Source organism: Phaethon aethereus (genome assembly GCF_964289735.1).
Source record: "Phaethon aethereus genome assembly, chromosome: 13".
NCBI classification, from domain to species: domain Eukaryota; kingdom Metazoa; phylum Chordata; class Aves; order Phaethontiformes; family Phaethontidae; genus Phaethon; species Phaethon aethereus.
Window position 1 is genome coordinate 11,196,227 of NC_138589.1, and position 16,211 is coordinate 11,212,437.

A 16,211-nucleotide genomic window follows, 5' to 3' on the forward strand; every position below is an offset into this window, starting at 1 on the left:
CAGCATAAAGGGATTTCATTAAGTTATAACCAAAGTTAAAGATCACCATCCATGCTGCTCCATTCCTTTACCTGGATCTGCACTCTGTCCAGTGAGTGGGTACCGTAACTGAGGCTCAGTCAGGGAAACAAGAGGGATGTAATACGACATGGACTTTATTTTCACAAGAAAATGTGCTTTTTCCATCAAATAACTGCTACTGCTCCTACTGAAAACAGTACACACAGCATGCATTCTTCATGCTTTGAGCACCATCTTAGCTTATGTACGTACGATCTCCCAAAGAGTCCTTTATTACCTTAGTGACAACAGAATCTTCCTTCAACACTGCGTGTGAATGACAAAGTACCCCACTTTGAAAATAGCAGACTTGGTAGCCTACAGGTCTGCATCTGTATGGGAGTACAGTTCACTTAATTTCTCAAACTTTGGTCCCCACCCTTTAATGTCATCAAACTCTATACCCTCATCTGGTCCAGAGGAGCTCAGGCTACTGAGACTGCTGGCAACCGAGCCTTCTCCTTCGGTGCAGAACACCTGCAGCGAGTCCTGGGGCGCAGCCTGGGCAGGACGGCCAGCATCGCTGACATCTGATGAGTACCAACCAAAGTCTCCACTAGTAAAAGAGGCTTCTGTAGTCGCTGACATTTTGGTCTGCTCCTGTGTGCTTTGGGACGCGTCACTAAAGGAATGCTGCAGTTTTGTTGGTTTTTGTCTCTTCTTGTAATAGGCTGGGCTGGCATGAATAGACACCTGCAGTTCTGCCATGTTGTATGCATCCTGGAGTGAGAAACGGTTCACATTAAATCGGTACTCTCTCTAGGTCCCAAAATTTCACGTTCTAGTGGAAATAAAGAAGGAACAATCCCGAGGCAGTCCGTTTGGTGTGAACACATGAAGGATTGGCTTGTTCAACTAACTCTGCTACCTACAACGTGCCTAAGCAAGCCAAAGCCCACCAAGCAGATGAGGATGAGTGAGGAACACCTGCACAGCCTACACTACTACAATTAGGTTTAAAATCAAGTCTAATTTCCTGTTAGAAGCTACATAAAAGGGACAAAAATGCCCCAATTTTTGTTCTGAAATTCGGATCTGAGTATTTTTTCATCATTAAACACTGATAACAAGTCTGGCAACAACGGTGAGAAAGGATATTCACAAATAGCATGTTAAATTTCTGCATTAGTAGTTCAAACATCTGCTGTGATTTCTGTTAAAATTTTATCAGTCTGTGGAGTAACTGTTCTATGGCATGATTGTAAAAGCCAAGCAACTACGTATTGCACACACACAAAATTTCCCTTCTAGTGAAGCAGCAGTTAATGCTGTCTGATAATTATGCCGCAGTTCCTGAAGTGCAGCTTCTGTCACTAAAGCCAGCACCGTAAAGGTAATTGCATTAACTGATCAGAATCTTTATGCTAGCTGAATGAAAGGAAACTGTTGTCCTGCAGCATCCTTCACCTTCCTGCAGTCCAAAGGTTGTCTCTGGACTGACTTACAGGCAAAAGAACACCACTGACAGACTGTGCAAGACAGAATTCATTAGAGCAAACAAGTAATTACTTGTATTGCTCATGCTATGCATCTGAATAGTAGCCATCAGTGACAGAGGTGTCAAATCGGCACATTCCAGAAGGTTAACAATTATTCTCTCGCATGTTGAATTGTGCACAACACACATCTCCTAGGTAATCTTGGTGAGCCTTTGGAAATTTCAGTCGGAGACAGAGAACTTCAAAATGAACCCAACCTACCTACAATCAAGAAGCCACGTAAGTGGCAAGACTAGGCTTTGGGATAGGGCTGTAATGTAGAATAGCTGCTTATTTCCATTCATCCAGAGACTAAACACCCTTAGTGATGAACAGTGTGAGACGTACAGCACAGCTGCCAATCTCAGGCATACTCTCAGTGTAAGCTACAGTATGATCCCACTGTGAGCATTTTATAACAGCATGGCTACCAGTATAATCAATAAAACATGGCAACTTTTAGTTGTACAAAATTTAAACAGGAGTTTGTCCAAATACAGATTTAAGGATCATCCCTTCAGTGAACTCGGTGATATTAAAATGACCTTTCACTGCTATTAGTTGTTCATTAAAATGACACATTTCTTCTGACTATACACCATTCTTTGTGGGCAGTCTACAAACCTGAGTCAATCCTTGCCTCTAGCTCCAAAGCTGGCTTTTAACAACCAGTGTTTTAGTTGTGTTAAGTATATACTGTTAAGTATATACTCAACAGTGCAGTAATCCACTACAATTTTTATGAACTCCTAATTTCTCTCAGAGGGATAGTTGTTTTTATTTCAGGTGCAGAAACTCCTCAGTGAGACAGCCTCTTGTCCCTGCAGTCCCACCCTCTGCTAACATTACCAAGACAAAACTCTGTTGTCCAAGCAACCTCGTGATCCTTTTGTTAAGGTAACATTAGAATACAATTAGGTTATTGTAATTCTGGGAATTTAGTTGTTTTTTTAAATCTAGACAAACAATTAGATATTGAAAAGGATACTGGAAAGTTTTAGCTGTAATGCCAGCAACTGTCAAATCTGAGTAATTTCAGAACAGTATACAGAACCCATAAAGGCTTCACTCCAAGCAGCATTTCTTCAAGACATAGTAACCGCCTCAAATGAAGATCAAGTCACTAATTTGATTCCCCGGCTTATAAGAACTGTCCAAAAGTAATTAAACATGTCATACAGTAACTGTGGATTTCCTCAATCTACAGACCTTCGGGGTGTAAAAGTGGAAAGTGCTGCAGAGGGAGTTAATCTTCCTGAGGAAAACAGGATTTATGCATACAGCTTTCTGTGTTATCACATGGAAAATGTCCCTGTGTTTTCACCAATTCATCAAGAAATTAAGGATCCTCTACAAGTAAGAATATTTTCTCAAGTGACCTTGTAAAACATTTTATAACTAAAAATTCTTGAAGATATTTGGAATTTTGGGACAGGTCACATTCAGTTCTTTAAATCACTGGCTTTTTTTGATCCATCACATCAGCACCCTGACTTATTACCTCTGCAGGGTCACATCACCTTCTGAATCTATGAAATGAACAATTTCAAAGGCAGTAATGACGTTCCTTACCTTTTTTAAACATAGTAAATGTCCATGGATCAGCAAATAATCTATTTAAATTACTCCTCTAGAATATCTACAGTTTTCTTCCAAAGTTCTGGCTTAAACTGACATGTAGAAATCCTTGAAACAGCTAGCAGAAATGCTAATATTGTCTGGTTTAGGTATAATCTGGTCTACTGTAAGTATAAACACGACTTGTGTTCGCTAATGTATTTTTCTCCACAACAGAAAAATGCAGAAAGTTTCTTCCATAACCACCATGTGCTTCAGGGACTAAGAGGAACAAATGTGGTACCTCGGTTTCTTAACAAGTCAAGTCTGAATCGCTGCTGTTATGAGCAGTCTCCAGAACAAAACTCTCCATAAAAAACAGCTCACGTCAGGCTCTTTCAAGCCCTCGGTGCTACAGCCGTAGTTACCACTGAGAACCTCAGTGGCTCTTCAGCCATGAAACCAAAACTATCAGCTGTTAGTTCTTTACTGCTAAACTCACTCTACAAGCATTTTTAAGTATGCACATAGGATCACTTGCTTTAAGACAAATTAAAAATTGATAGGCACTTCTCTCCGCTTACGAAACACGCACCCTTGTGTACATAACCTTGCAAATAATTAATGTACCAGTTGCAGTAATGAATCCACAGAACAAAGGCTAAGGTCCTCAGTTATAAAGAAAGCATAAAATATTTCTTCATTAGAATAGTGAGCCACCAGTGCCCTCCCAACTGTAATGTAACACAGTGATCCTTACTTGGTCTTGTTCCCCACCCCCTTCTTCATTGTAGTTGAGGATATTTTCTCTGACGTCCTCCAAATCCTCATGATGCGCAGATACGCGGTAAACTCCTCCATTCAGACTTCTGCCAGTCTTCCAGCGAGCCCACAAGAATGCAGCACTGAACAGAGCTGTGTGAACACACAGGAGCAAAACAGAACATCATTCAGAAACAAGTAAAACATTCATATACAAAACTACTGCAGGATGGCTTAGGCAGCAGCCGTTCTACAGGAGAACTGCAGCCCTGGTTTGCTGTCAGAGCCAGCAGCAAGGCTGTAGTTTTGTGTTTCTCAGCAAATCAGCTGATGTTTGATTTTTGCACTCTTCAATGTAGTTACAAGTGAGCGAACATGAAAGAAAAGGCCTTTAATGAGCATTTTAAAATACCCTTTAAAGAACAACTTTGTACTTGTTCAAAGCACAACCAACTGAAGAACCGAATGACCCACGTGGTGTTGAGAGGCCTATTTAATGTATCGAGTTAAACTTTGTGAGAGAAAATGCATACAAAGGGGTAGCACTTAAGTAACAATGTGTTGACAGTAACATACAATTACACAGAAATGAAGCACAAGAAGACACGAGACAAAAGAGGAAATTACTTTATATATTTTACTAGAAAGAAAAGAAATCAGGCACATTTTGCCTTAACATCCATGAATTTAAACATTATTCTTAAATGCTGAGGTGCATTTTACAAACTGACAGTTGTAAAGCTTCAACATCAGATACTGAACATTATGTAAATAGAAAGTTGCATACCACTGTGTTACCAACTCTATAAAAAGTGATAAAGCCTCATAGTAAGACCTCAAACCATTGGATACCATAAACTAACAGTGCAGTGAATTAAAGAGACTAAATCTCTTACACAGTATCCACACGACAGAGTGCAGTTCTGTGGAGCAGCATCTAGATGAGCTTGGGTCTGAAACCGGTGTACACGCAAGTCTACGCCCTGCACGGTGCTGTGTAGCTACACCCTTCAAGCTGAATCGATGCGTTTGAGATGTACTTTTACCTCTTCCACCCTGCTCCCCACCCCCAGTTAAGAGAACATGTCACACAGATTTTCACATGGTAACTTTTTGGCAGTCATTTTTTAGCTGAGCTGATCTCAAGATACTTAAGTCTTTCAGTGTTCTATTCTTTTCCTCTGCTAAGCAGCAGCCAATGCTTAAAATGAATATAGCCCATGTTCCAAGAGTATAACAAGAGTGTAAACCAGAAGCATCCCCACTGCAGATAGTATCTCTTCCATACAGATACCAACAGTGTAAGCTCCTGCCTGGTTTTGTGTCTTTAAAAGCATTCTGTGAGGTTTATTGTTTCTTTGATCCATTGCATTAGTGGTAGGGCAGTTGCAAGCTCCCAAGTATCACCATGTCTTCAACTGAACAAAATGAGCTGAAGTCCCCTCCTGGCAGGAGGGGTGGGGAAGGTTCGTGTGATACCGAACCGAAGTGGAGCGCCCTGGTATCGGTTTACTTACAGAGTGGTTCCATATTTGAATTTAAAACATGTAATCAGATGTCAGAAAAACAGCTCTTCTAATATATTGGAAATTTACACATTTATAATTAAAACTGCATGAATTAATCACTTTTAAGTGCATTAGCACTTTCTGGAAGCTGTGTAAGAGAAAGGGCATCTGAAATCTTGAGAACAAGGAATTAAAACTTCTTTTAACAAACGTTACTTGTGTGATAATACTATTGTTAACAACATCTACTAAAACTCACAAAATGCACACCACTTGGTTAAAAACAACTGTTTCTAACTCATAATTGAGACCTGAAATATTAGCAGGATTATTAGGTAAAAGTTACAGGTTTTTCAGCCAAGTTCAGTCAAGCACAGGCAGCAACACGAAGTCACTCACAATAAAACTGCTCTGACACAGCAAAAAAAAAAAACACTCCTTTGTTTAACATAACAATCTCTGGTCAGCTTTAACTAACTGGGATTCCAAAAAGCTATGAAACCAGTTAGCTTCCCACATTATCAGCTGTTAGTATTTGCATGGCAAACATAGTATCTAGCAGAGTTGGGGAGAGTGATGGTATTTCAGGTGGCTACAGATGGATGCAAAATAGTCCATGATACATTTCCATACTTTTGCTATGACTTGAATGAAACTTAATTAATGCTGTAAAAGCCATGAGAAAAATCCTATGTCCTTACTCAAGCAAACTTTCATGAAATTTGAATAAACAAGGACTCAAAGATTTGATCCTTCCTGACTAGTGAGATCCTTCTTTGTCTTTCCTCTTCTTTTTGAGACCCAATGCCTAAGCCTGAAAATGGCTGACGAAGCCAAAAGCAGCTGTTAGGAGTTGTGACACAACTGGTAAGACGCAAGAAATTGCTCCTGTCTGACCAAGTCTATGCCTATCAGACTGTATTTCTCCTAGACTGAAAAATATGTTTCATGCTCAGTAGTATTTTAAACAATGCTTGTCTGGTAGCAATTCTACTCTTGCTGTTTAATCGAATTTGCTTCCAATTATGCATCTGAACAGTTCCTTAGCAATGAAATGAAAATGTGCAGAAAATAAAACTGCAAAGATTTTCCACCACTCACAAATGTTGATTCACTTAGCAATATATGCACACGGGGATGAAGAATAAGTTACTGATAGACCTCAGACCATGGCAAAGAAATGAAGGCAGAGTCAAGTCTCCATTAGGAAACTGAGTTTTTCAGCAGGAGGATGAGATGACGACCATTCAGGACAAGATGGATAAATGAGTTCACCAAAGGTAATACAAGATGTAGTTGCCATAACTACCTAACAGCGCCAAAAAGCAAATGCAGATGGCAAACATGGAACTAAAGCTCAGGCCTGTATCCTTGCGAAAGACCGCCAGTGTGATTTCACAGTTAGGTCCAGTATAGCCATCAGGGCAGTGACATTGGAACTTGGTTGGTGACTGCGAGATGCAGGTACCATAGTTACAGGGCCTTTCAGCACATGCAGTGTAGACACACTGTCTACCAGTGGCATTCTCCATGATCATGTGTCCCGGAGGGCAACTGAAAAGACGAAGGCAAAATGAAACCATTAAACTTTGAGAAAAGTAGGCATGAAAGGCAGCATTTAAGATTTTAAAACAGTCTTTGATGACGCTCTGTATACAGTTTCTGAAGTAGCTACTAGAAGTAAGTTACTTAGAATTACAGGATTATCATCTTTTCTAAAGCAGTCATACAACAGTGAGCTCCACAACTTTAAACCCTTACATCTGGGGCTTTCAGAACTCCAGTAGTTCCACTGGCTTCTGCAAGATTACCCATGTGAAAAAAAGATGGATTAGGGTGCGCAGTTCTGTCTAGGCAGAATAAGCTATGCTGTGTTCTTTGTGTTTCCATCACAGTGAACTTCCAGGAAAAAAAATACATCTCTAGAAAACTCTGTGCGGACAGTGGCTGGCAGTAATGCTTAAAGTGTACGTTTTCACAGCACAACTAACTTGAATTAGCGTTGTCCTAACCTCAGCCCCAGTCACACACAAGATCTCTGAGCTTAGTGATGTGGTGCTTCTAAGGCAACTGAAGTGGCCTGTAAGGGAACAGAGGTCACAGCTTAAGACAGTGTACAAAGTCAGACTCTAACAAAAGAAAGCACACCTACGTTGCACAGCACGAACTTCACGAGACAGGTAGCCATGCTAGTGTTCCACTCCACTTGAGCCAACATACCTTCTTTTCCTAGGTTGCAGGGTTTACAAACATTCTGGATTTGCTGCTATTCTTTAAACATTTTCAATTAAGACAGGCAGCTGCAATTGTTACAGAATCAATGGAGATACGCTTATTTACATCAGCTAAGGGTAGTACCTAGAAGGACAGTGTTCTGGTAACCTGACGCCTATGCAGGCATCTACCTTAGTGTTTCACTGTGGTTCAACTGATGTGATGACATCGCCAGTGGCAGCCTTCAAGTTGCACATCCACCCTTTCCCACCTGAATCTGGAGAGGTACTTTTATTTCCACCAATTACCTGCATTCATGCATCATCCACAAATCAATACAAATAAATTCCTGGTTACAAGGGTTATTCCTACAAGCCTCTGAAGAACAGCCTTCTTTGACGCCTTGGGCACTTAATACTGACACCAGCTCCTTCACGCGAGTATCCAGAGGGATCCTGTAGTTATTAAATCTGACATCCTTCATACATCCTGAGGCAAGGCACAAAGAGACTGTTTTAAAAGCCATTCAGCAAGAATGATTTGAAGCAGCTGTAAGATTTGGCAGTTTATATTTACAAAGGACACAGGCTACCAAAGTTTAAATCTAGCACTGAATTTATCTAAAGCTTTGTAGCATTGTTCTCTGGTTTTTGACTGAATTTCTTAAAGTTTTGATCAAGACGCCCTGTGTTTTCCACAAGAACCAAGTGCTGCTGCAGGCCCCTACCTACTTGTGTTCAAGACAGCAGAACACATATCTCTTCACTATGTTTTCAATAGAAAAGTCCAAATATTGTGGAAAATCTGTTATATGTGGAAAGTCTGTAATATTCTTCAACGTGTACCTGTATAAATTGTGTTTTGATTTTTAATTGTAGTTTACAGCTTAACTTTATAGAAGAGCAAACCACAAATAATAATGAAACAGCCTTGAGTCACTGATAGATTTGTACTGAGGATGTGTGGCATTAATTTCATATGCATGAGATGCTTCAGCATAAAAGCATGTACCTCAATGAATCAAGTATATTTTGTAACTTCAAAGCCCTTAAGTTTCAGCTGCGTAACAGCAACATTAATTGTCCTAATTGAAAAGATCTTGATGTAACCATTTGACTTCTTTGATCTATTTACTTAAAAATAAATACTATTACTCCCATAAATAAAAATTAAAAATATGGTCCCTAGTTCTCAGCATAAACTTTAGTTATTGGAATACTTCTAGTGAAACAGTAGAAAACAATCTCTTTCCAAATAACTGTAGTACACTTATGCTGTAAGTTGTTATTCTGTTTAATGCATATACACTTCATAAGTTTTCGCCTTGCACTTTTGTGTTATTCACTGAAATACTTCTATCTGGTGAAAACATCATCACCTTGTTTCAGATGGGTTCACTAGAATCTGGTTAAAGAGGTGAACAGCATGGGAGAGAGAGGTGATAAATACCAGGCACATTTAACCAAGAAATGGCATGTGTCTTCCTTGTCAGTATAAAACACATGCCGTGTAACTGCATTACTTACACTGTGATTTTAGGCAAAGGGTGAGCTGCCAACTGAGAACAGAGTAAAAAGCTGTTATGGATAACTTAACCTTACATTTCTCTGTATTTCTCCTTTGTGTAACTATTCAATTTCCAGGCTGAAAACTGATCTGTTTTTTAAACAGACATCATGACTTTGTCCACTCAGTTACTAAAAATGTAAATTGTTAGCTCTCATTCAATAAACCGTTTCTAATTTTAGTTAATGCTTCAACTGAGTGACTGTAAAATCCAATAATACAAAGGTTCCTAAAGGGAATAAACAAGAGCTGCTCATGTGCTATGCAATGCACATATAAAATGGAAATATTCCTTTCAGCATAGGGACAATTGTATTTGGTAGGGAAGGAGAGCTGCCGAATGGGCTGGACAGAACCATGCTACGAACCAGTTCTGTGCATTTAACGGAATGAGCCACCCACAGTCCACCTGGGAGGCGCTTGTGGATCTCCAGTTACAAATACTCTACACGCACTCATGTGAAGAGGTTACCATCTTTGTTCCAAGTCCAGTAGCTAACAGTATTTGCATATAAATTCCCCGCTGTACCTTTTTCTAGTCAGAACAGTTTATTTGTCCCTTTTGCAAAGTGTCATGCAAGACATCTGTTTACTTTGAGCTCTACCTAAACAAGAAAGCTTCACGCAATATGCCCATGTAGTACCAATAAACCTTCATTTTTACAGGTGTGAACAGTGAGATCAAGAATTCCTCACCTTGAAAACTCTTGTTTGAATTGAATGGGTAGGTGTTTCCAAGGACCAAGCTGCTGGGGTCAATCACAATCTCTTTGTATATTCCTGGTGCTTTCTGAATTTCTCTCTTCCCACCTCCTTCATAAAGGCGAAGAGTAAATTCATTTTCGTTTCTCTCCAGTGTGATATGATGCCATTCACCATTATCAATGTGGTAGGAGGGAAGGCTTACAGAATAGTCTCCATCACCCAGATTATATGAGACCACTAAGAATCCCTGAACAACCTTGTAGATAATTAACAAAGTAGTAAGAAAAAAAAGAAAAGTCATCACCTGACATTCTGTATTGACCTGTAACTGTCACATTACTTGAACTAAGACTTGTATGTAATCATCAATCTTAAAGCATTTGTTCACATTTAGGGTATGTTTACACTGCACATACAGCGTAACATAAAGATACTTCAGGTGCTACTGAACTCAACTAAATACTGGCAGCAGTGTACTCGCACTAGTCTGTAATTCACTCACAGTAATCTTACCCTGCTTCTCAGAAAAATTTATGGGATTCTTCAAATGGTTGAGAATCTGGTGTATCACTTCTACACTGACAGGTCAAACCAACTTGGCTGAAGAGGTGACTCATTCAGTGGCATGTATAAAATGAACAGGTTGTCATTCTGAGAGGCGGCCATCATTAGAACTGCTACAGGCACCTTTCTTGGCAGGTCTGAGCTATGCAGAATTAGACGCTCATGACTACAGCTGAATAGGACACTAGGGCAGACACACTACTCATCCTATTCTGTACAGCAACTCTACTTCACTGTAACTGGCAATAAATTCCTCTGAAATCCAGTGGGATACCATTGTTGTGCAGTCAGTATCTTAAGTGAAGGATCAGATCTGTAAGTGTCCATAAAACAAATTCCAAAGTTTTTGTGCTTAGATAAGGTTTTCGGTTCTATTTCCAACTATTAAGCTAATGTTTCTCTGGGCTAACTATTCACTGGCATTGATGTAACTTAGGCTATTGCTGTCTGGGATGCCTTGCTCACCTGCAAGGTGATGTGTTCATCCTTATTTCGAGACAACGTACTCATGATAACACTGTCAGGCTGCCGTGTCCTAATCATGGCTTCAAACAGTGTCCTGCGGGCAGGCACGCTGACGGGAAGCTGACAGCGAACGTGACTTCCTGGCCCAAATGTATATTCTTTGGCAACTAAAAGGACAGAATAAAGACCTTTAAACCATTCTGTAAACCATTCTGTAGGGAGACGGAAATATTAATATTTCTATTATTTTCACAATAAGAGTTGAAAATAAAAGAAAAAATGTAATGCACAGCATGGATCCATGAGACATAACTTGTCTTTTGGGATATGTCCCTTTATCAATTTCCAGAACTTCCCCCATCACTCTCCCACTTCATCTTCCTCTGTAAAGAGGTGATCTCCCTCCTGACTTGATCCTGCTTGTGGTTCTCCTTACAAAGCTCACACAGGATGACAGCAGGAAAGCAGAAGCTCTGACCAAGACAAAAGAAGAGACTGCAGACAAAGTATTAAGTACCACAACCAATTTTCACAACCTGCTATTTTATAGTCATCTTTTTGCTGTGAACTTTGGCTCCATGAGGGCTAAAGAAAAGATCCTACTATACTGAAAGCACAGATCCTTAAGCCAATAGTCTCTTCCAGACACCAACAGAGCAGTAACTTCTGGTTCCAGTTGTGTAGTTCTAATTCTGCACAGTAAGTGGTACTGGCACACTCACATTTAAGTTTTAGGTTATTAGATATTTCTGAAAGTGTAAACAGATACAAATTCAAAAAATTATGACAAGAACAAATAATTTTGTTCACAATTCTTTTGTCATGCAGTCTCCATTATACAGTTATTGCACAAGCACCCTCAGGACTAAAAAAAGTATCTGATACTGAGAAAGTAATTTCTCAAAGGGAATCAGAAAAGAATTTCTTAAAGATTGCTGGCAACTACACTGAAATATGGCTTTACACAACGTAAACATCAGAAACCACCTCAGCAACCACCACCTGCAAACTTTTAAAGTTTTCTGTACTGTAAAGTTTACCACCCTGTCAATAATGTAACAGAAAAACAGACTTCACCTTTATCACATCGATAGCCATAGTAGCCCGGCAAACAATGGCAAGCAAACGAGCCCCAATCTCCAAGACACCTCCCATGAATACCACAGGAGGATGACCCCATGGTCTCACAGCTCCCATCTGTAAGTGTGCAGCCAGGAAAGCTATTCAGAGACTCTGCAGGAGACTGAAGGTCATATACCTTCAAGAGAAAATTGTATGACACCCAAATATTACTTAAGAAACACTTATGCTTCATTCGTAAACAGAAATAGCTATACCACACAACAGTCTGTTCTTCATCTGCATTGCTTAAGATGCTACGTTTGCTTTTTGACATTCAGATTTCAACTTATTTTATCGAGACCATATTTTGCCTTTGAATAAACTCAACTCACTACAAAAGGAAAAAATCCTTAATATTTCCTAACAAAGCAGCAGACAGCTGGCATAAATATACCATTATACAACTGCCATTCAGAAGTTCCCCGAATGCTCAAAGAAGCTTGGAAGACAGCTGCATGAAGCAGGGGATAAACAAAGGCACGGTTTCTGGCTCACAAATCCATCTGTTTGTAACTGAGAAATAACTTTTCAAGGTAGTTATTCTAATTATGAAAGAAAAATCCAGAATTTTCTTGTATTTTACACTGGCATCATATAGATTAATGGAAGGAAAAGTTTCTGGTATAATACAAATCTCCCCAAAATTTAATAAAGACGTTTACTCCTTTGCTAAAGCAAAATGTTACACTTCTCTTACCTGAGTATCCAAGATGAAATTGCGCAAACAACCAGAAAAGTGTTTGTGCAGCAATTGTGGGTAGGAATATGGTAACGATTCTTTTACACCACCCAGCTGTAGAACATGGTTCACATTCAAATACCTTTAAAAATTATATGAATAATACAAATAGATGTGAATTTACCTTCAAACACAGACATTATATATTAAGGCGCATAAATAAACATCTACACTGCACTTCCAAATAATAGAGACTTTGTAAAATAACAAAAAAATGCAACTATTTTATCTCCTTCTTTCTCTGAAATACAGTCAGTCAATGAGCAAAAGCTGGCCCTTTAAAATAAAGGGTAATTTATTTTTTAAACATGATAGTGAAGTCTAGTGGGAGTTTAACTGTGGGACACTACTACAATTCGGGTACATTCGAGTTCAAGTTGGGAACAGCTGTGAAATTCTAGACACCATATTCTCCTTCAAAGTGCTTCTGTGCATACACTTTCATCGTATACTGTAGGAATACTACAGCAAAAACTGTTTTGCGTATGACAAAGGCCAGAAACCTAAAAGTTGAGTCAATGTGATCTAAAAGGTACAGTACACATGTCCAGGCTCTGCAATGTCTCCCAGTCATCTCTCCGAGCCAAAGAATTCCATATATTTTAGTCCTCACAGTTTCTTTTTCCCCAAGTTATCAACTCACTATTTTGTTTTCCTTTGTTCTTGTATTTTTCTTATTTCTTGTGTGCTGCTTTCATGTCCAAGAGGGCTCCATGCATCTCCTGACAAGGCTTAATCCCAATGCTAATCAGAACACTTGCTGGGACTATCTATTCCACAGCTGAAGTATCTTCATTAGTACAAAGGTTTCCCTAAAATATAACTTGAACATTCCTCACTGTAAATTAAAGCCCTGTAAAGAAGAGATTGTCAAAATCCTCTTTATAGTATTCTTCTCTCTGTCTCTCCTCAATTTTCCATTCTTTCCGTTACATGACCTCAGTTCCTTCATTCTTGATAGGCCTTATTCTCAAGGCAAGCCAATTACAGTCATTGCTCTTCTCTGGACTATACCCAGTTGGTACACATCTAACCTGCACTGTGGTGCACAAACTGGACCCAGGACTCCAGCTGAGGCCCAACAGTGCTAACCAGAGTGGAAGAATTATTTTCCATGTCTTAGAGATCTACACAAGTTGAGGTATTACTGTGTAGTGCTTGCCTTTTTCGCGTTAATGTGGCATTGCTGACTCGCTTGCCGACTACCATCTGATACTTAGCAGTTCTTCCCTTCTCTATATTTGTGAAGCCAATTATTTCCACCTACGTACAGTACTTGGCCTTTGTTGTGGTGGAAAAATACAGTATATTTCCAGGTCCTATTTTCAGTTTGCTGAGATAATTTTTAATTCCAAGCCATGCCCTGCAAAATACTGATCATTTCTCCCAGCTTGGTGTCATCAGCAAGGGCAATAAGCATCAGTTGAAAGGACTGAGGTATACTGAATCCAAACCCTTGCAGAATGCAGCTGAACACATCCTTCTGCTTTGAATGTAATAATTGCTTTTTGAATAAGATTTTGCAACTTTTTCAGTTTTAACTGGGGCTGACCCAACAGTACAAGCAATTTAAACCATCAGAATCATTATTGCACCTTGGCTGTATTACTTTGCTGGAAAAGAAACACGGGGGATTGTATGTCTCGTTATGAGACGCTGCAGCCCACAATCGGGCACACCAGCACCAGCCTACTTTAATCAGCAGTTTATAGGAGTATACCAGGCTGTGAAGTGAACAGCTGAGGTATGGATGCATGTGCACATCCCCTGACTCTGCTATGAAGGCAGTAGCCTTGGATCAACCAGAGACCCTGATGTGTTACTCTGCCTCAATACGTTCACCAAAGGTTGTGAGTAGAAGCCCTCGGGCTTGCACTGATCAGATAGGAAGATTGGTTGAGGATCCGGAGTTATTGCCATTGAAGAGTCAACTGGCCTAATTTTGTGAGGTTTTCAAGAACAGGTTTACAGTGACTTGATAAATAAAGTGAGAGAAACCCTGTGTGTAAGGGGTGGTACAGAGTACCCACAAAAGCTCCAGTATTAGCCATGTAGTGCTCTGGGGTTGTCATTTAGTACAACACTACTTGGAGGAAGACTGGTTCCTTAAAATCTGTTTAGTGCTTTAAGGTCCAGTCTTGGCCCAGAAGGTTCTACAGAAAAGCAAATGCTTTTATGCTCCTAGTTATTAACTACTTTGCCTCAATTTGATAGTTAAATGTTTAAAGGCCTTAAAATAAACTGTCTTTCGGTGGATCTCCGGAAATATACCTTGCTCTTCGTGGAAAAGACCCAAAGACTTCACAATTTGTACGATCTTCAGTGGACAGCCATTTGCCTAGTCCTTCTATCTCTGAAACAACAGCTGCACTGCAGTGATCCAAAGTGAATCGAACATCCTACACCAAAACATAGGATTACTGAATTAAGAATTTCTGTAAAATTCAATAAACAAGTTATATCAAATTTTCATCTTTTTCTCTTTGCATACCATCAAACAAAAAGGGCTGGGTTTTTTCCTGGTCTGTTTTCCATCTTGCAATGCACAGTAAAGCCAACTACATTTCATTTATGCTTCTGAGTAGTTTAAACAGTTTCACAAAAACTGTAACTGCATTTGCAAACAAATAGTTATCTGCTTTTTGTGCATAGGTAATTGATTTCAGTGTCTAAATGTGTACACTGAATGTGCAAATTATAACTAAGCCTTTATGCACATTCCACGTGTGTTGCAGAGCTTAAAAAAGAGGAAAAAGACTCCTCTGATCCTGGAATATGGATTACAACATAGGTAAATTTGGAATTGGTAATGCTGTCTTCCCAAAATTCGTATTAGCAATCAAATCTACAAGCCCAGTTAGAATAATACATGTAATTACCCGGTCTGTTTTTTCAAGACATGGTTTAGTGGGCATGGTGGTGTTGGACTTGACGATCTTAAAGGTCTTTTCCAATCTTAATGATTCTGTGATTCTACCCTCCTGTTTCTGCACAGGCAAATGCTGTGGGAAATACAAATATCCTGATGGGGGGGAGGAGGAGGAGGATCAAAAAACTGACCTGACCATTGGTTCTGACTTCTAATTGATGCCATTTTTTGTCCGCTACATTTAGGTGACTTGGAAACTGCAGCATCACAAAACCTGAGCCATGGCTCATCTTCAGCACAGGAATACCGCCAGAGAGTTCTAATACAACACAAAAAAGAAATGAAATTCAGCTACGATAATCTTTCCATTTTGGATATTTTAGCAGTTAGTGAATGTACTGATTTAATGGCAACTGCTGGTCACATAAAGTAGGGTTCACTATAGAAATAACTATAATTATATTCTATTACTTCTATTATGTAGAAATACTCATTGAATATAGTATTTTTAGACTTTAGATTGTGCCACTTCTTTTTCAAAACACTGGAAGTAATTCCTGATAAGCAATCTGCAATTTTATAATGCTCTAAAACAATTACAC

The 16,211-nt window shown here is 39.4% G+C and overlaps 1 protein-coding gene across 1 annotated transcript in view; it reads right to left on the reverse strand.

The window, feature by feature from the left end:
- Nucleotides 1-378: 378 nt before the first annotated feature.
- LOC309409386 (neural-cadherin-like) overlaps nucleotides 379-16,211 on the reverse strand; it is a gene marked incomplete at its 3' end in the record, with an annotated part of 65,340 nt that continues 49,507 nt past the window's right edge. The window contains exons 24-33 of the mRNA XM_082005529.1: nucleotides 15,801-15,928; nucleotides 15,012-15,139; nucleotides 12,699-12,822; nucleotides 11,957-12,137; nucleotides 10,880-11,046; nucleotides 9,842-10,106; nucleotides 7,888-8,068; nucleotides 6,675-6,919; nucleotides 3,856-4,010; nucleotides 379-780 (exon numbers count right to left, since the gene is read on the reverse strand). Of these exons, the coding sequence (XP_081861655.1) occupies nucleotides 379-780; nucleotides 3,856-4,010; nucleotides 6,675-6,919; nucleotides 7,888-8,068; nucleotides 9,842-10,106; nucleotides 10,880-11,046; nucleotides 11,957-12,137; nucleotides 12,699-12,822; nucleotides 15,012-15,139; nucleotides 15,801-15,928 (1,976 nt within the window). The remainder of the gene's footprint in view (nucleotides 781-3,855; nucleotides 4,011-6,674; nucleotides 6,920-7,887; nucleotides 8,069-9,841; nucleotides 10,107-10,879; nucleotides 11,047-11,956; nucleotides 12,138-12,698; nucleotides 12,823-15,011; nucleotides 15,140-15,800; nucleotides 15,929-16,211) is intronic.